Source organism: Leuciscus leuciscus (genome assembly GCF_965113295.1).
Source record: "Leuciscus leuciscus genome assembly, chromosome: 14".
Classification (NCBI taxonomy): domain Eukaryota; kingdom Metazoa; phylum Chordata; class Actinopteri; order Cypriniformes; family Leuciscidae; genus Leuciscus; species Leuciscus leuciscus.
The window spans coordinates 18,341,955-18,362,093 of NC_138738.1; the positions used below are offsets into that span (position 1 = coordinate 18,341,955).

The following is a 20,139-nucleotide window of genomic DNA, read 5'->3' on the forward strand; positions in this document are numbered from 1 at the left end:
TCTAAATATTATACGATTTGATTCTAACTAAATTCTAACTATCAATTTGTTAAGTGTTGTACCACAACGATGCCACTGATTACAATACCAGACACAATACAATATAGTGCTTAGTCATACAAATGGATTTCTATTTTAGAGTAAGTGGGAACAATGGTTTTGAGGGATGAGTGATCCCATTTCACCACTTTCACCAAACAAAATCTGGTCTTTGAGCAAGCCAACAGATACTATTTGCTAATCAAATGTCCTCGGGTAGACTGAGGAAACAGAAAACAGGAAGACAGCTTTCAGTGATCTCTGCAGGTGAGGAATATATGTTTGACTGAATATTGGCAGACATATAGTCAGTACTCGACAAGTGAAGAGTATTAAGACTATCATTGTTTGCTGAATAGGTGTTGAGGATATTCACACAAAAGGTGTGGTCAGCAGCTTTCTATTGTACTGCAGAGCAACCGTGGTTTGTTTGCCCCACACCACTCAACATACAAAAGAAGTGTAGATTATGTGTCAGAATGATTATAAACACAGTAGAACATCGATTTGCGGTCAACACAGAAAACAGAGACTTTGATGAGACTTTAAAAAAAAGTAGACATTACCCTAAGAACAAAAAATTTCTTGACTTTAAACTGATCTGCAGATGTTTTCCATTTAGCTATGACTGCTGAGGTACGTGGAGAGGGAGTGGTTTCTGCCTTAGCCTCTGCAGCAGGTGTGCTGGGTTTTTCTGTTTCACTGGGAGATTGTTGAGGATGGATGTCTGGTTCCGGAGACTTTTGAGTTTGCTGCTTCAGGTCCACAGACTTGAATGTTTCCTCATCTTTCTCTGATATAGTGACTGGAGACTTTTGATTTTGCTGCTTCAGGTCCACAGACTTGAATGTTTCCTCATCTTTCTCTAACATAGTGACCGGAGACTTTTGAGTTTGCTGCTCCAAGTCCACAGAATTGAATGTCTCCTCATCTTTCTCTGACATAGTGACTGGAGACTTTTGATTTTGCTGCTTCAAGTCCACAGACTTGAATGTTTCCTCATCTCTCTCAGACATGGTGACCTAAAAAGCATAGTTCGTTTGAAAAGATCATTAAAGTTAAGCTGTCATTAAAAACATACATAAAGCATAAATGATAAATAATATTTATAGGCCTAAGTTTAAGAAGCAAAACGTATTCAACGGCATGAAACATGCAGTTCGACAATAGTTCGATTCCCAGACAATGAATCTTTTGTGTCGGTTCTTTTAAGTGAATAAGCAATAGTAGTCCGATATCCAAACTCTTATGAACCGATTTTTTATAATGAATCAAAACACCTGTTGAAGGCTGTAAATTTCGTAAACGTTTATTTATTTATTTTTTGCCCTCACTATTAAAAGAATGAAATATCGCAATCTAAACCATGTAGCCTAATTCTAACAATTTCCATCTCTTTTCTGTAACAACAATCGAAGTATGACACCGCTTAAGTTAGGTATAGGACTACTATTATAGATTTATTATAAAATGCGGGCAAGAAATGTTGTATCTTACCGATGGCTGAATGTTTTAGGCTACTAGACGGTTTGACTCTGCGTCAGGGGCACCAGAAACTATTTCCTACTTCCGTGATCTGAAGAGATAGGCGTTTCGCAAAGTACCCAAAGTTTGGACTTGCCAGGTTCGACTCAGGAGAACGAATCTCTGCAGAACAACAGATGGCGTCTCTCAGCTCGCTCTGGCTAGTTATCTCAGTATGTATATTTTAGTCAACAATAAAACGAAATATGTTATAAAACAGCACGCTGCCTCCTTTCGTTTTCATTTTAAAAATCTTAAAACATAGCCACACATGTGGTTGAGGCAAAGCGTACATTGATTAGGCTATATTCACTGCATATATTTATAACAAAACATCATATAATAACCACAACCCTGCCTCTTTTACATTTAAAAAATATAAAACATATTCATATGTGCATATAATCTGATAATAAAATGAAATATGACCTAAACAACCCTTTCTCTTTTTGTTAAACGTCATGTTTTAATGTTCAATAATAGCCATTTTAAAAGTATAAATAAAATGAATAAGAAGCTATACAATAATAAATAAAGACAAGCAAATGAAATTAACAAGTCAAGTTACAGAGCCTAAATTTGCCCTCAGCCAAAAAGATTAGCAGGGAACAATAGATTAATTGATCTTTGATCTCTTTTGATACACACGATAATAATTATATATCTATTTTGTTTTGTTTTACCACTACAGGGACATCAGAGCCAGCGACAAACATCAGAAGAAAACTAGGTAGCCTATACTGTTCTCGGTGGGGTACATGAGCGCTAAGCGCCCGGTGATTAACTCAGAAAACATCAGATCAAATTTTCAAATATGCATTATCTTTCTAAATAAACCACTGGCTCGAGGTTTAAACTATACATTATCGCCTGAAAAACTCTTAAAACTACATTTCGTGACACATTAACAGTAGTATTTTTAAATTACACGGGTTTACCTTACGAAAAAGCTTCAAGTTCATTTTATGAAGTATACTTAAGTAATGTTCATTATGGAGTAAGTATACTAATGTCAATGTACTAGTAGTAAACTTGTAAGTGTACTATTTTAATACCGCTTGGGACTAAATTGCATAGACAGAAAAATTGCATAGACACAGCGAACCCATTGGATTCAACGGAGAAAAGTGAAGTCAATAGAAGCTCTCACTTCCTGATGGCTGACCGTACTGCGCAGACTCAAACTGAGCTTGACGACGCAGATGTGACGTGAGCAACCTGTCTGTCTTCTAGTTGCTGTGCCAAGAGAAATCTGAATCATTCCCTTCCGAAACTTGCAGAGACGGAGAGTGTGAGTAGGAGGAGTCTAGAGCTAGGAGCAGGAGAAACTTTTGCTAAGTATTCTGATTAATTATTTTGTCATTTTGCCTCCACGTCCCCCGATTGCTCGTGAGCTTCTCCTCCTGTCTATACGGTAATCTCTCTACTGTGCGACAGAGAGTCGCGTGGTTATGAAGCAATCGTTAGCCTATTTTTACAAACTGCCTCTACATAACGTAAGATACAAGGTAATGGAGCCTTTTATACATTTTCGTGTTTCTTTAGAAATAAATAATGGACAAATGGAGTCTTTAAACGCCTCGGATGTAAAGTTTTTCGCTGTCAAAGTAACGCCAAAATGAATGGGAGTCAATGCAATTTCTAACAGCAGGTGAGGGTCTGCTAATCAATGGCGGCGCCCGGGGAAGCTTCAGCTTTTTCCGAAACATTGGCCCCCTGCTAAATTGGCCCACTTTTAGTATATAAAAGTTTAAAAGTATATGTTTAAGTGTATTATAAGTGTAACAGTAGTAAACTTCAAGTGCACAACTAATTCATAATTATGTTTCTCATTTGTACTGCAAGTGAACTTATGGGTATACTAGTAGTTTACTATTTTAATACTTTGAACTATACTCTCAGTAAACTACTAGTTTAGTAGTTTTATACTACAAGTTTTCTTTAAGTGAACTTAACATTATACTTATAGTTTACTATTTATATATAACTTTTTGCACTTGCAGTGCCCTATACTATTATGTTCAAATGTTATTTTTTTATACTTGAAAAATACCTTTAACTGTACTTTAATTTTAAAAACATTTTATTAGCTTCATGCATCCTTTTTTATCAACACTTGAATGTTGGTAAGTTTCATAAATAAAGGCAACATTTAAACAAAAAAGATGAGAAAATCTCATTTTTGTCAAAGACTACGCCTTGATCAGATTCAGAACGATGATCAAAACACAGATGGAGTAGATCGAGTCCAACACCCACAAAGCTTCACAGTCGTTTTCTCTTCACGGGTTACGCTTCGTTTCATTTGGAAACATTAAGCAATTTTGATTTACAAGCTGTTTAATTTTTGATGATCACGTTATTTTACATTTGAGTGAGCAATCTTCTATCACTTGTTTCAGCTTCTTCTTCTCCTGTGTTTTGATCCGGAGATTCTGTACTAGAAGATGTGTCATAGCACACCCTACCTTATACCAGTGAAAACATGGATAGCTGTAAAATTCAGTCAATGGTGGGGAAAGAGTAAAGTAGAATTAAAGTAAATTCCTATACACTACCAGTGGACTAGCCTACACAAATTCAGATACGCAGAATTAGAAACATATATTTTTTATATCAATATTTTAATCAATATTTTCAAACAAAAGTTTCATAAGACTGTATATGAAAAACTATGTAAAAAAGTATTTATTAGGCAACTCGATCGAAAGAGTAAAGACAACTACAAGCCAAGTAGGCTATACTTTGAATAATTAAACTTTTAAGTATATCTCGATCAAAAGATTGAGTACTAGTACAGGCCAAATATACTTGGACTTTTCTCTCAGTATAAGTCAAGTACACTTAAAGGGATAGTTCACTTTGAAATAAAATTTTGGTATGTTTTAGCTTACCTCAAGGGCATCCAAGATGTAGGTGTCTTTTTTTCCGCAGTAGTTTCAATTTTGATATTTTTAGGTCAAACCGTTCTTGTCTGTCAGTCATATAATGCAGTTTGATGGTCACTGTCTCAAAGAGCATGCACAGAGTCCAAATTAAAACAATTCCCCATCGTCCAAATTAAACAATTCCCCATCGTAAGTACACATTGATGGCCCAAGACACGAAACGAGCGGTTTGTGTGAGAAAACGAACAGTATTTATATCGTTTTTACCTCTTGTACACAGCCACGTCCAAGTGATCTGAGAGCGCGGGCAGGTATAGATATATACACTAGATGTCGCATTGGCTACGGTTCCGTTCCAATGAACTGCAGTAGCCAAGGCGACTTCTATTGTATATATCTATACCCGCCCGCGCTCTCAGATCACTTGGACGTGGCTGTGTACAAGAGGTAAAAACGATATAAATACTGTTCGTTTTCTCACACAAACCGCTCGTTTCGTGTCTTGGGCCATCAATGTGTACTTACGATGGGGAATTGTTTAATTTGGACGATGGGGAATTGTTTTAATTTGGACTCTGCATGCTCTTTGAGACAGTGACCATAGACCTGCATTATATGACTGACAGACAAGAATGGTTTGACCTAAAAATATAAAAATTGAAACTACTGCTGAAAAAAAGACACCTACATCTTGGATGCCCTTGAGGTAAGCTAAAACATACCAACATTTTATTTCAAAGTGAACTATCCCTTTAAGTGTAATTAAGTATATTTCTGAGAAGTACATAAAGTATATTTTTTAGAAGTATATAAAATGTAGACTGAAAGTATGCTTTCTTCTTTTTAGTTGAACAGAAGTATACTAATAGAACACTTAAATAAACTTATTTTTCGTAAGGGAATTATTATCGCTGTGTACAAGATCAGGTTCCGTTCCATGCTTATTTTATTTACTCTATGAGCTATTCCACCCGAAAGCTTGTTACTATATAAACTTGAACATGTTAGTTTGTAAGACAGTGTGTAATATTATGTTTAAAAAAAAAAGAAAAGTATTTAATAAGCTACTCAATCAAAATAGTAAACACAAGTACAAGCCAAGAATACTTAGAATACTTAATTATACTTTTAAGTATATCTCGATCAACAAGTATGGGCCAAATATACTTAGACTTTTCTCTCAGTATAAGTCAAGTACTTAAGTGGAAGTGGAATAAGAAGTATATTTCTGAGAAGTACATAAAAAGTAGACTGAAAGTATACTTTCTTATTTTTAGTTTAAAAGAAGTGTACTAATAGCACACTTGAATAAACTTCTTTTTCTTCCAAACGGAAGTGAGCATCCCTACTGTATGCCTGCCTACTCCCTTCGAAGGGCAGAGCCCTAAGTGGGGAGTGGGACTTTGGAGTGAGCAGGGCACTTGCGTGCCATTATGTAGCCATTAGGAACACACTTGGGGAAGGGAGCAAATTTCTCTATTATCTTCACGGATGTTCCCATGAGAATGCAGCACGGTGTCCATCAGCTGTTCTTACGACATACATTTTCTTATTATTGATGTTAACATAACTGTTGCAAATAACAAATACACATAAAAAAAAAAAAGGTTTTAAATTATGCGCTATATGTGTGTGTGAGTGTATTTCTCTGCTCTCAACTTTAAAACTTGCCGTCTCATCTTTGGACCCTGCATTAACACATTTCTTACATATATGAAACTTATTTGAACAACATGACAAAAATGTTTGAAATATCACAAACAATACAAAACAACTTGAATTGCTTTGTTTGTAAGTTAACTCAAACTCTCCCGCATCTAGCTTTAAAGTATTTGCTGGGTCACATGACCATAAATGCTAAAATTACTTCCTTGAAGTAGCCTTCCCTTCGCCAACGGGATCCAGTTGTTCACTTTCATTTGGAACAACCCTACAAATGGTGTCCCCTTCCCGAAGTGCCCTTTAAGGGAACAAAAATGGCCCTGTCCCAAATGGCACCCTAAGCACTTGCGGTCTTCCTAAGAGTCCGCACTTTCGTGATGTTACGCCGCTTTGATAGTCGAGAAGAAGTCTACAAAATGACAAATGGGACTTGGGACATCATCCGGTCTCATGGACTTAAAGGACACGCGGTAAGTCCACGAGACCGAAAGTGCATAAGAAGTGTGCCATTTGGGCCAGGGCCAATGCCATTTGGAATTTGCCTGCTATTGACACTTGCTGGTTGGTGAGAGATGCATTCTGGGATACCTGGCTGACTCAAGTCTGCACAAGTCACCTCTCAATGCATCCTCAATAAGAAGGGTGGATCAAGAACACATCTGGGGATTTGAACTGTACTTAAGCTGTTTTTCAATATACGTTCTTCAGCGATCTTGCATCCTTGTGTTCTCATACTACGTCATCTTCAACCGTCAAAGTTCAGTTCCAATACTCAAGAACGCAAGTACAGAGGATGCATGAAAGTACACGGATGTGTTCTTGATAACAAGGATGCATCGAATGCAGACGAATCGAACTGTTAAAAAAATCAACGTATGGTCAACGCTTGTAAGCTTTAAACTTCTTGTTCTCACTTAAGAGATTAAGGGAATACGTGACAGCTCGTGAAAATATACATTTGTCCGTCTCTTTTGCTTAATTTTAATAAAGTGATAAGGACCTTAAGAAAGCGGCTGTATTTTTATTGACATATTAAAAATAATTTTAACATTCACAAAGCATAGGTAACACATACGCTACTCATAAATACACACGGTAAAATAAAAAAGATATAAACTTCTGAAAACAATGTCTATAATAATATGAAAGAAATGTTTAATAGGTTGTGATGTTTGTGATGTTATGTTGTATTTATTGTGCGTTAATCTCTATTTGCTGAGATGGTCAGTTAAGCAGCAAGATCGCAGATCATCTCAATTCTCACAAGGGTCCTTGCCTTGCGGGAACTTTCGTTCTTGGAATTGAGAAACAGCCTTGGCAAGATTAACTTTGAATTGGAACAGTACTTGGGCAGCGACTGATGACGTTTCACAAGTCCACAAGAACATAAGTACAGACAAGAATGCATATTGAGAAACGGCCATGGGCGTTGAACAGAAAACGAAACCTCCCTACTGCACAGCGAGGCGATTGCTTAGGTCGTAGCTGCCTCGCTGTGCAGTAGGCGATGTAGGCTAAAGCATATTGATTCCAACCACAAGCAACAGGATTTTTTATGTAGAACCAATTAGTTCATAAATCTCTTCATCTCAATATCTAATTCTGGACACCTTGAATAACCAATCAGACTGGGAACACAGGCTTTTACTTTCCCATCTTTGACATCAATAATTCAACTAGCCCAAACCACCCACATTTCTCCAGATACACAATAAGACATAACTGGCAACTGTATTTTTCTCGACAGCATTTAGGATTTCACACTTATGCTTAATCTTCTGGCAGAGAGTGGCATGGGTACAATTTGTCCTGCATGCTTTTCACAAACACTGGCCTCAGATAGTACATTGTGCCGTTTACTCTTATTTTACGCTTATTTTCCACCTTAGACGTGTCCTCCCAAAAATACCAATTCAAGCAGCCGATCAAATCCCTCAAATATTCAGTCAAACAATTATTTGAGTGGGATGTTTGGGGTTTGCTTTCTTGAGCATTAGAGCCTCCCATAATGCATCAAAAGGCTTTACTATTCAGGTGTCATTTTCCATTCCTGCTAATCGCTTTTGACGTGACATGCTTCGTGGCCACACGCCGCTCTTTAACTGGCCTGTTAGAGAAAGCTTGCTGGATGGGAATAAAAAAATAAATCTGTGCAGTAACAATTCCCTTTCAAAAGCATATTAACTAACTGTGTGCATGTGAGAGAGACACTTTGTAATGTTTTTTTTTTCTCACTCCCCCGCATGATAAGATTCTATTTTCAAATGCTTTATCTAAGTAAATACACTCAGCAGCCACCACAGAGCAGCTTTTGCATTCAGCTCAAGTCCAAATTGCTTTGTCACGAACTCTTATTAGCTTGCAAACTAAATATTGTGTCAGTAATGATCTCATTACTCTAACATAATAGATCCTGACTCTTCCAAGGCAGATGGCTTTCCAGAAAGAAGACTGATGGATCATTCTTCAAACAAGATATTGTCTGTGGTCTACAGATCAAACTCTATCTTGTATCATTCTTGTTGTATTCCTATAACACAGATCTTATGGGTCACTGAGAACTACTATTTACATCTACCCCTGCTTTGTCATATTATGTTATTTGAACTCTGATGCTTGGGAACGTATAACGTCTGTATTTTGTTTATCCACAATACGCATCCTCCATATGCGTGATGTTAAACAGGATAAGATTTGATGACCCATAAAGCGAGGAAATTTCCCCAGGAGCAAGGAATAAAATAAACTTTATTAACCATGGAGAAACACTATCAATTATGCTTATTTGGTCAAGTAAATGACAGCACGCAAGAGGGAACTTGAGGAAATGTGACATCTCATTCTGGATTGTCAGACATGGTAAATTCAGCTTAATTGAAATGAACAGGCTCAGTGCAGCTGAATAATAATCTCTAACAAAAACACTGGACCATGTTTTACCATCTGCTCAACACGGTTGTTAATTTTCCTATATACACCATTGCAGCATCACTTACATCAAAACTGTTTGTACATAGACAAATGAGGCTGTGGATTTTCAGAGCAGAAAACAATTAAAACCTCATACTGTATGCCTCTTTACCTGTCAAAAAATACATTTGCATGATCACATGACCCCTTTATGTGCCCTTTAGGTCATTTATTTGTGTGCACACTGCACATGTGTTTTGTGTTATGTTCACTGTGCACAACTGCTTTTTTGGCAATAGCAAACCTTTGCAAAAGCCATGTGTTCACTTGCTGCTCAAATGCCTCGTTGCACAGTTTAAGCATGTGGCGATCTTCTGTCTTCTCTGTACGGGCGTAGACGCTGTAATTCAATTATACAACTGCATGTTTATCTTTGTTGGGCCAAATGCCAGTGAAGCTTAAATGAAGTTCAGGACAGTGCGCCTGATCAGCAGATGCTGTACAACCTTAAATGCCCCAGGGTGTCCACAGCTGTGTTTACTGAGCAAGAATGAGCTGAACTCGGTGTGTATTCATGGGCATGCATGAGTGTGGTGGGAATGTGCGTTGTTTGCATTTGTGCGACTGTATTTATTGTTTGATATGAAGATTATAAGCTTGGGTGTGTGCGCACAGGGTTTCTTATGCAGAGTGACCCTTGCCACTGATTATGTTGTGCAGGGGTGTAAAAACATGGTTATGAGGCCTCATTAACTTTGCAGTTGATCACTCAGTTGGATGACATCCAGCAACACCATGCTCAATGCAGTAATCAGTCCCTCTTTAGCCGAATATGTTACATTTTGTCTCTGATGCATCTCCGCCCGTAACCCCTGCTCTGCGTTTTTTTTATGATTTAGGAGGTGCTGTTTTATTCTTCTGGGTTCTAAATTGAGAGTGCACTCTAATGATTCAGCATTTACTGCCTCCACAGGATAGAGTCCAATTTTCATTATAAACGAACTATTAACATCATCAATCGGCCGCGAACAGGGTAGGTTGACAGTCGGTCAACAATTCAATAATCGTTTGAATTTATTTGGTTCAATAAACAAATTATTGAACCTCAAACTCTTAATTACTGCTTAAGTAGTTTAGGTATGGGCTAGGATTATGGATGTAGACTATGGTCATGCTGAATAAGGCATTAATATGTGTTTTATATGTACCAATACACAGCTAATATCCTAGTAATGTGCATGCTAATAAGCAACTTTAGTTAGGGGGGAGGGGATTTATTTACCACCCCCACTTTGTAAACTGTTTTTAAAGACATTAATGCTCATTTTAACTGATAAATCAAGTCAAGTTTGTATATACACAAGATCAGATTTATAGAAATTTATTTCAATTATTTTCTATATACACACTTGCAGATTTATACTGCACTTTTCTCAACGCATTGTATTATATTATATTATAGCCTATTATAGTCACACAGTAGTTGCAGGGCAAGTAGGGACAGGATTCAAGTGCAACAGTAAAAGGTTTGTTAACAATAAACTCAGGATAACAAACACGGAACAGAACAACCATCCAAACGCAATGCTAACAGATAACTAAACCAAACACAGGGCTTAAATACACAGGGACTAAACAAGGAAACGAGACACAGCTGACAAGACTAACGAGTTAGAGGAACAGGTGACCGGAATAAATCAATGAGAAACTGGATCAAATTAACGGGCACACATGCAAACATTAACTGAACACAATGAAAACTAATTACAAAACTAATGAACAGAAAACAACACAAAACTTGACAGTACCCTGCCCTCCCGGAAGGCACGTCCTCACGCCATAAAGGGTGGATCCGGTAGTTCAGGGTGCCAGGGCAGTGTCGGCAGTTCAGGAAGCCAGGTCGGGTCGGCCTCCGTAGTCCTGACCAGGACACTATGACCGAGGAAGTATAGCACCTCCCCCCAAATTTTCTTGAGGAGCTATGGGGTTGAGAACTGGAGAAGGCTACTGGGCTGGAGTGGACTCTGGTCAGGGGCTGGAGCAGGTAAGTGTGTGGCCCAGACAAACAAATGTTAGAGCCATAATGGATAATACCATGCTCTCTGGGTTGGGCTCTGGAATTTCACTCACTGGAACAGACTGGAGAATTTCTCACAGGAACAGATTCTGGAATTTCTCTCACAGGAACAGACTCTGCGACTGGCACGCTGGTTTCCTCCTCACTCACAGATGTTGAATGGGTAGGAGAACCCACTCCACGTTCCTCACGAAAGTCTCTAGACTCTCCTTTCCAGGTAAGTGCATTCTTGTCTCTGCATTGAGGCTTGTCCGGAAAAGCACACACAGGCAGTCGTCATCATAAGGGACATGGCAAAGGTCCAGAAATACCTGTGTGTACCTCTCTAGGGACTGGTTCCCCTGCGAGAGGAGGATGATTCTTTTAGCAGCTGCTGGATCCATTTAAACGGTCTGTTATTCTGTCACACAGTGGTTACAGGCAGGGTAAGTAGGAACAGGATCCAAGTGCAGTAGTAAAATGTGCACTTTTAAGGGTTGTTCTGTTTTGTGTTATCCTGAGTTCATTGTTAATAATAACAATGAACTCAGGATAACGCAAAACAGAACAATCATCACAACACTAACTAAACTGAACCAAACACAGGGCTTACAGTAAATTCACTGGGCTTAATAAAGGAAACGAGACACAGCTGTCAAGACTAACAAGTTAATTGAGGAACAGGTGACAGGAATAAATCAATGAGACACATTGGGAAACTAGATCAAATTAACGGGCACACAGGCAAACATGAAACTGAACACTATGAAAACTAATTACAAAACTCAGACTTGAACAGAAAAACACAAAACATGACAATTATTTTATAGCCTTTTATATTATAGCCTATTATATAATATAATTTATTAATAAAATCATTAAGTGTCCCAATTTTGTGTAGGCCTATAATGGACTTGAGTACAGGGGTAAAACTGCATGTGGATTAATTTTCTAAACAATTTTGTCTAACACATGCAGAGCTAATTATGCTAGCACTCTGACCCATTTCATCACTGCTTCCAGGGTTCTGACCGTGCAGTAACCTGCCTCTTCAGCACCGTGGCCTTGCCCTGATATGTCTGGAGGGTATAGTTTCATGCTCATCCATCTGTATTCCACTTGAATCTATCACATCAACACTAGAGTGGAAGACATGTAAGGGGCAGACAAGCTACCGAGCACAGCGGTATATCCCTGTACGTGGAGAGCAAGAACATTTGACCAGAGAGATCTCTTCCAAATGACTGCTGACAGCTACCTCTCCTGAAAGCAGCTCCTCAGAGTCAGCCAGTATGTCCAGGAAGGTAAACAATGTTGCACAAGCTGAAGTGACGGCACTTAGTTTGCTGCACTATGACAGAATGTGACAAATGATTGCAAATGAACAATAAATCTTTAAAATGTGAATCACTGGTGACATTTTATAAATAATAGAGGGCAATTAATCTCCATTTTCATTTATTAATTTAGGTTATGTCATTTATTTCACATTCTATTGTTCAGTGGTTATTGTCATTGTTCATTGTCGCCTGCTCAGTTGGGGTTTAAAAGACAAGTGATATTTTGTAATATTATTGATTTCACTGCCCTGACATTATGGGAAGAGAACACAATTTGAAATGAATTGAGTTGAGTTGGATAATGACATTAGCATTAACCCAGATTAATAAATGCGGTACAATTATAGTTTATAATACCTAATGCATTAACTAAAGTTAAAGAATCAAACCTTATTGTAAAGTGTTGTAGAAAAAATTTAATTGCTGTTCCTAAAACAGAATAATTCCATATTCTTGAATTATAGATTATTTATATTCTTAACAGAGAGGATAGGAATTCATATGAATATTACATGTCAGAACTGAACCTTCTTAGAAGGCATCAAGCTGTTAAAATAACCATCTGTTACTATTTATACCATTAAAGAATAGAAAACCCTGACATACTTTTCCTCTCTCAGCATTTCCATAGATAGAAACTGAAAACATGAATGGTGAATAACACCCAGGCTTCATGGTTTTTGTTATTTATCGTTGTCTAAACGCTGACCTCTAGCCAAAACCCCAGTAAGCCAGCACTCATCAAAGACAAAATAGCCTACGTGTAGTGTCAGAAAACTGCAGCTGGTCTCAATTCTAACACACATTAGAAGCAGATCTGAGATTCGTTCCTGCAGTGGGCACAGGGTGGCAGTGTTCTCTCAAGTTTGATTCGTACACCACCCAGACACTGGGGAGGGAGCGCTCGAGCTGCCTCTGCTGCTACTAATATACTGTTGACTCTCATTGACCTGAATGGATCAGGCCTCCGCTGAGATGATCTGGTCTGATTACTATTAGAAGTTTGGAATGGACTCTGCTGTGGGGGACATGGGTCAAATAAATCTATCCACGATATCTTTACATTCCTAATGAAAATCTCTCATGATGATTAATCCCTGCCCTTAAAAATATCCGATGATGAAAATAAGCTTTGATGAGGCAGAAAAATTACAAAGAATATCTCATCCTCCAAATGCTGATCTGTTATGAACTGATTTAATATCATATAGGCCTGTTTTGACCATAGAGGCTGTGCACCTTGTGCTGAACATCAGGCAGCTTCTGTCCCAAAAGTCCACAAAAAAATGAAGCTATGTTGTGCGGCACATCTGATTTGTTTGATTTGCTGTGACCCTTGCCTGTTTTGAGGTCATTTCTGGGTGACGGAGTAACTTTATGACCCTTTTCAAGAACTCCAGATCTGCTCTAATCCGTCTTAAGGTTGTGCATTTCTGCCTCATTTCACTCTGGCTGCATCTTATTGCACTGGCCCACATATCTCTCCACTTCATTTGACTTTTTTGGCCTGAGGTAAACAAACAAAGCATAAAAAATCTAAAAAAGTCAGTGCTAGTCAGGTGGTGTAAACTGGTGAGATTTAGGCACAGAGTAATTACCAAAAGTGTTTTTGGGGAGATTTTGAGGGAAGTTTCCTTTTTAAATGACTTCTCCTCCTTACACGAGTGATCTGCTGTGAGATGTGTATTTACCTTGAGGTATCTAAGTGTACTGACCCTCTTTCCGTGACCAGATGGTCCCATACACATCTGCACTTGTCTTGCTGTTAAACTCTGTAAATGTGTGCTGTGCGCACAACCCTTTGGATGGCAGCGGCAAACTACAAACATACCTGCACCTGCTCTTTGTGGAGCATGTATGCAAATAACCAGTTTTATCCGCGCTCGCTGCTTAGTCTGAGGTGATCTGTGCGTAAATAATGGTGAAAAGAACAATATGCTCCTTTATTTAAGTCAAATATTCATTTCCCCAAAACAAGAGGAAGTCGACACAGACACATGTGAATGTAAATGCTCAGCAGTCCAAGAAATTCTCCAACTGGTTCGAATAAGGCTAATTCGGCGGCATCTCTGGATTTAACGGCAGATGCTTGTGTTGTAGGCTGCACAATGCCTATAGGATTGCGGTACATTTTCAGCCTGGTTGCCCACTTGTATTCCGCTCTACTGGGCCTGGGCTCCTTATATGTTTGAAGCGCTGGGGTATGTAACTGTGTGTGGTTGCAGTGTGCTGGATGACTGGATAGGCTGCGGTAATGCACTGTATAACCAAGTAATACTCTCACATATATATTTCTGACAGTGTGGCCTAACTGCATTTGGGCAGCCAAATTGTAGGGTATGTCTCCCCGATTCATTTCTTTGTCATCCTTAATCAGTCAGCTAAAAACCTGACAGCAAACATGAGAGCATCTCCTTCTAAAGCAAAGTGTACAACACCTCAGCAGGAAAAGAGCTGAGAGGCTGATGAAACAGGGGTCCACTTAGAGGGTTTAACAAATCCTACACGTCCCTCGACCATCAAAGACAATCCACGCAGCTCTCCCCTCACACGCACATGCACGTGCACTATGCTCTGACATGGCCTCTCATCCCCGCAGGAGGGCATTAAAGTTTGAAACCGGATTAATAGCTAACTCGACTCGCCGGGCAAATTGAAAATCTCGACTCTCTCGCCTGATACATTCGGCTGATGTCTCGTACAGAAACTCCGCATCTGCAGTTGCCCATTTATAAGGAGTGTGCGTTAGGTTCTAAAAATAACCTTCCAGTGACCTACTTTTCCTTTAGGATTCATGTGTATTGTTTGCTTGAAATAAACAGAAAGGCGAGAAAAGCTTCAAAATTGTTCAGAGCATTTATTTGGGAAATCAGATTGGGTACCTAAAACTTGTTTTGCTCATGATGAAGAATCACAGGAGGCAGAGTGGTTTTGTGACAGGTGTAAGGAGGGTATATCAGCCAGCTAGGGTTGTGTTTGTTGACTGTTGTTGTGTTTCCACATCTTTTTGCCCTCTGGGACCTGATGCGCCGTGAGACGCGGAGCAGGGCAGCAGTAAAAGGGAAGTCGCAGATATCGGCACTGAGGAGATTGCTCTGACATGCTTGTCGGATTCTGTTCTGACCGATGAGGTTACCACGGGCGATGAAAAATGACACCTCCTGCAGTCTCCTCCGTCCTCCACACTCTTTCTTAGTCCTGTTGTTAATAAATGCAACCTGTCAACCTGAGCAACTCAGGATGCGGAGATGAAGAAGAACCATAAGAAATTAGCAATCAGTCTTGGGCTTATGTAACGTAACCCTGCATTTTAAATGACTCGAGCATGAAATGATCTTCTTATTTGAGGAATCTCCAAGAAGATGGACTGTTTCCTGTTGTAGTTTTCCTTCTCTTGCTCGCTCATGTGATTTGATAGTGAAACCAGTAAATTCAACAGGCAAGTCAGGAAAGTGGGAGGCTCATTGCCCCTCTGGGCTTCGATACTCTGACATGTGTGTGTTTACACTCAGCCCCAAGGGTACGTTCTATGCCTCTCAGTAACACAACAGCAATGTATGCTGGGACTTGCAGGTAGTGTCTTATTCATGAAACATAAAAAATAATTTCTGTGGAAATTAAGAAATTCTTTATCATTCATAAATTGTTCCATTTAAACAAAGGCAAAATGCACATACAGACATGTTTCAAGCATTTCAGGAAGAAGGCCCAGAGGTTTTAACATACATGGGGGCGGCAGTGGCTCAGTGGTTCATGTAGGTTGTCTACAAACCGAAAGGTTGGTGGTTCAGTCCCCGGTTCCACCTGACCAAGTGTCGAGGTGTCCATGAGCAAGACATCTAACCCCAGCTGCTCCCGACGAGCTGGATGGCGCCTTGTATGGCTGACACCGCCGTCGGTGTATGAATGAGTGAGTGGATGGGTGAATGTGAGGCTATGTAAAGCGCTTTGTTGGCCATAGGTCTATGAAAGCGCTATATAAATGCAGTCCATTTACCATGAAGCACACCATTTTATTATAGAAGTTTGCATAAACATTCAAGAAGCATTAGAACAGTTCTGCAAATGTGTTTGGCCACTTGGTGTTTACAAGAGCGCTAATACACATTCCAACAACACGGGAAATATTGTGATGTATCTGAGTGAAACTGCTTCTCGAACAAGAAATAATGTAGGGTTGGATTTGCGATCGCATGTGACAGGGATGTTCGATTTCAGATTTTGACTCCAAAACGACTCAGAGTCAAAACCTGGAACTCTGACTCCCAACTCCCACCATTTAGGATTCCATGGAAACGACTCTTTGACTCAATTAACTTAAAGGAGAACTTGGTAACTTTTTTAACTTAATAAAATTGTCTAGAAATCATTTGGATGGTTAAACAACCTGTTCTGGTGATATTGGTGACTTTCCCCGCTCCCCCCAGCGTTCCCAGGCGGAAAACCAACCTTGCAACTTGCGCACTGCCGTCCCGGCAAAGTGAAATTGGAAGTCTCGTGAGAAGCGAGAACTAGAACGAGAACGAGCGCGAAACACAAATTGCTTTACGGCAATTCGACATAAACACACACGCATGTATGATGTATTACCAGATTACTCACCTCGGTAGACATAGCTCCACGCGATACAGTTGGCTTGCTCCGATCAAAACAAACGCACATGAGCAGCGGTAGAGAGGGGGAGGAGGCCGCCGCAAGTGAGTTTTTTACGACTGTGTTGTGAAATATACGCCCCCCCACAGCTGTAGGGGGAGCTCGTGGGGAAAACATGCGACAACAAAAGGGAAAATCAGCGAAGAAGTGACTAGAGTTCGCTAGAGTTACAGAGTTCTCCTTTAACATAAAAAAAGGGTCTATAATAATACAAGACTGCAGTCGTTATTACACAGTAAAGTAATTTTTTATTAAAACAATACACTTTTAGCGTGACAGTCCAAATTAGTCAAATTTAACAATGACATAACCTTGAAATTTTGAGTAGACATCAACCTCGTTACCAAGTTGTTGCAGATACATAATTTTACAGAGGTCACAAGAAACAGCAGTGAGCAAATGTTATGTCAGAATTAAATAAACCAGAAAGTAGGTCATTGGCCTATCCAAATACCCAGTTTTGGCCACTTGACATGCACAAGACTGTCCCAGGTCTGAAAAAAATGCCAAAGCGAAGTACACTTAACGCACACTAAATCCACAATATCTCTAATACTGCTTCGGAGCGGTCTTTGAGGCTAAGCGTATCACGTCATTCATCATGTTCAGGAACTGATGTGACCCGATTTCGCGTCATGTCAAATCTTTCCAGTGTAAGTTAAATTAATTAAATGTTACATAATGTAAACCATTATTGGTGCAGTGTCAACAGAGATTATATGTATTTGGTCAAACGTTTACAAATGATACACCACAATCACTCACTGTTTAAGTGTCTCCAATTAAGTAAACAAAAGTCTTCAAAACACTTGCCGTCTTAACGCACATTGAACACTTTGGCAAAACTCTGGAAATACGTAATGTAATCACCCATGATCATCACTTTAGGCACAAATATCTGGACACGAGAGATAAAGATACTAAAAATGGTAATTAATGTGTTTATTCACTATGTGAGTTTTTAATGATTTATGGTTAGTTTACTGATTATGAACACAAGTTAACATGGAAAACCAAATGTATATTTATTGCATTAATGTAAAATCAATTACGGAACAAAGCTGGCACAGATGTTATTTATTTCTAAAGTAAGCTAATGTCAGATAAAAAACAAAAGTTGTTTCTGTGAAAGCTCCAACTCTCTGATGCAGGGTATACATCAGTGTCTGAATTCCTTGCTTCATTTTGTTCACTCCTTGCTGATTTAATGCACTCAAATGCCATATACTAGGACTGCGTTTAACTCCACTTTTAGACATACACTCATGAACTTCCCTTAGCACTTTCCCGTTTGGGGAGTCCCCATCGCCATTTTGAAGTTCATTCAACTTCGTCAAGTGGATGACGGAAGCTAGTTGGACAGACCCTAGACCTTTGGAGTCGACTCCCCATCCATCAGTTGTCCCACCCTTGTGCTAGTAAACAGGTCATCAGAGAACATAAGAGATGTCATTGCAAGAGGGAGTGGAAGTTATTTTGATTAAAGATAACAAGGGCAAAGTTGTGTAAACTTCTATAGCAGTGAATTAGAGACTAAATATTGATACATTTTGTGTGTCCAAAAAAAAAAAAAACTCCACAATAGTGTTTTCACAACTTCAAAAAGAGGGAAAAAATAGAGAGATTGATAACGACAGTCAGAAGAGAGAAAGATGTCAACTTGACCGTCACTCTCACAGCCACTGTATTAGAAACACCCTCACAAGCAGTGTTAACAGCAGTGTTTTTTCTTTCTTTCTTTCTTTCTTTCTTTCTTTCTTTCTTTCTTTCTTTCTTTCTTTCTTTCTTTCTTTCTTTCTTTCTTTCTTTCTTTCTTTCTTTCTTTAATTTGATGCAAAGGTGATATAATACAAAGTATAGTGTTATAAATATACATATGAAAATATAAATGCTGATGACTGTTAAATGCATCATCACAATCTATAAATGTGCATAGATAAATTGCTAAATCTTCTAAATAAATACTGCAATATATATTTCATTAAAAAGAGACTTGTCCATTTTGATTTCATGGTGACTTTAATGTTTGTCTATGCTTGCGTGTTCAGTATGCATTGTTCAGTGACTAGTTCCGCAGGTTACCATTACGCCAGTAGGTGGCGACAACTGAACGAAACACACTATGCGTTGCAGAGTCTTCGTTTGGAATTATTTTCGTTGGCGTAACAAAAACAGACCAGATGTAAGTATCATTATTATTATCTTATTTTGAACTGTTAAAAGAAACATTACACTCGCATTTGTGCTGCTTGTCCTAATATCATCACAGCTGTGAACTGATGATTCCGTGCTGATATTCTTGAAAACAACTCTCTCTTGCTCGTGCAATATTGCTTTTAATCATAGCTATTGTTTAGTTTACTATTGTTTAGTTTACTATTTTGTCTTTTGGTTTTCAATGAATATCATTTACAAGACAAAGGATAAACAACACACACACACACACACACACACACACACACACACACACACACACACACACACACACACACACACACACACACACACACACACACACACACATACGTTAATGATTTTTAATTGATTCGGAAGCACAACAGTAGCTAATTATCCATATAGGTAAAGTTGAACGTTTCTCGTCTGAGAGGACTACAGAAAGTAAAGTGGAGTATTCTCATCTGACCATGTTGTATTTTACCAATGATATTCAAGTCTGCTTGATACAGAAAATACAGTAGCTAAGTTACATACAACTTACATCTTTTTTGTTTTTGGAGTGAAGGTCATACGATCTGTATCCTGAATTTTAGTCAATATGAGTCATTATATCTAAGCAAACCAAACCTAAATCAAAGTATGACTGCAATACACCAAGAATCTGCTCATATTGCTATATTTGAAACCATCTGCTGACCAGTTTCTGCCCTTTGGGAGGAGATAAAGGTCTAGGAAATTCCTGAAGCATAATTCATTATTAATTCAAAGAATCCAGAGAGTTCCAGGAATGTCACCCTGTGAAATTAGAGCAATCTTGCTAAGTTGTAAACACAAATAAAGAGACATTAAAAGTAAAATGGAGAGCCTGATTTCTGTTTAATTAGCAACA

The 20,139-nt window shown here is 38.8% G+C and overlaps 1 protein-coding gene and 1 long non-coding RNA gene across 2 annotated transcripts in view; one reads left to right on the plus strand and one right to left on the minus strand.

Annotated features, from left to right (window-relative positions):
• Positions 1-1,661, minus strand: part of tprg1 (tumor protein p63 regulated 1) — a 29,237-nt gene extending 27,576 nt beyond the window's left edge. Inside the window, exons 1-2 of the mRNA XM_082190223.1 lie at positions 1,537-1,661; positions 606-1,061 (exon numbers count right to left, since the gene is read on the minus strand). Coding sequence (XP_082046349.1) covers positions 606-1,055 — 450 coding nt within the window. The 5' untranslated portion in view covers positions 1,056-1,061; positions 1,537-1,661. The remainder of the gene's footprint in view (positions 1-605; positions 1,062-1,536) is intronic.
• On the plus strand, positions 1,628-2,422 carry LOC309514090. Its single transcript, XR_014211599.1, has 2 exons — positions 1,628-1,736; positions 2,255-2,422. It is a non-coding gene; the product is annotated as an uncharacterized lncRNA (long non-coding RNA).
• Positions 2,423-20,139: the final 17,717 nt, after the last annotated feature.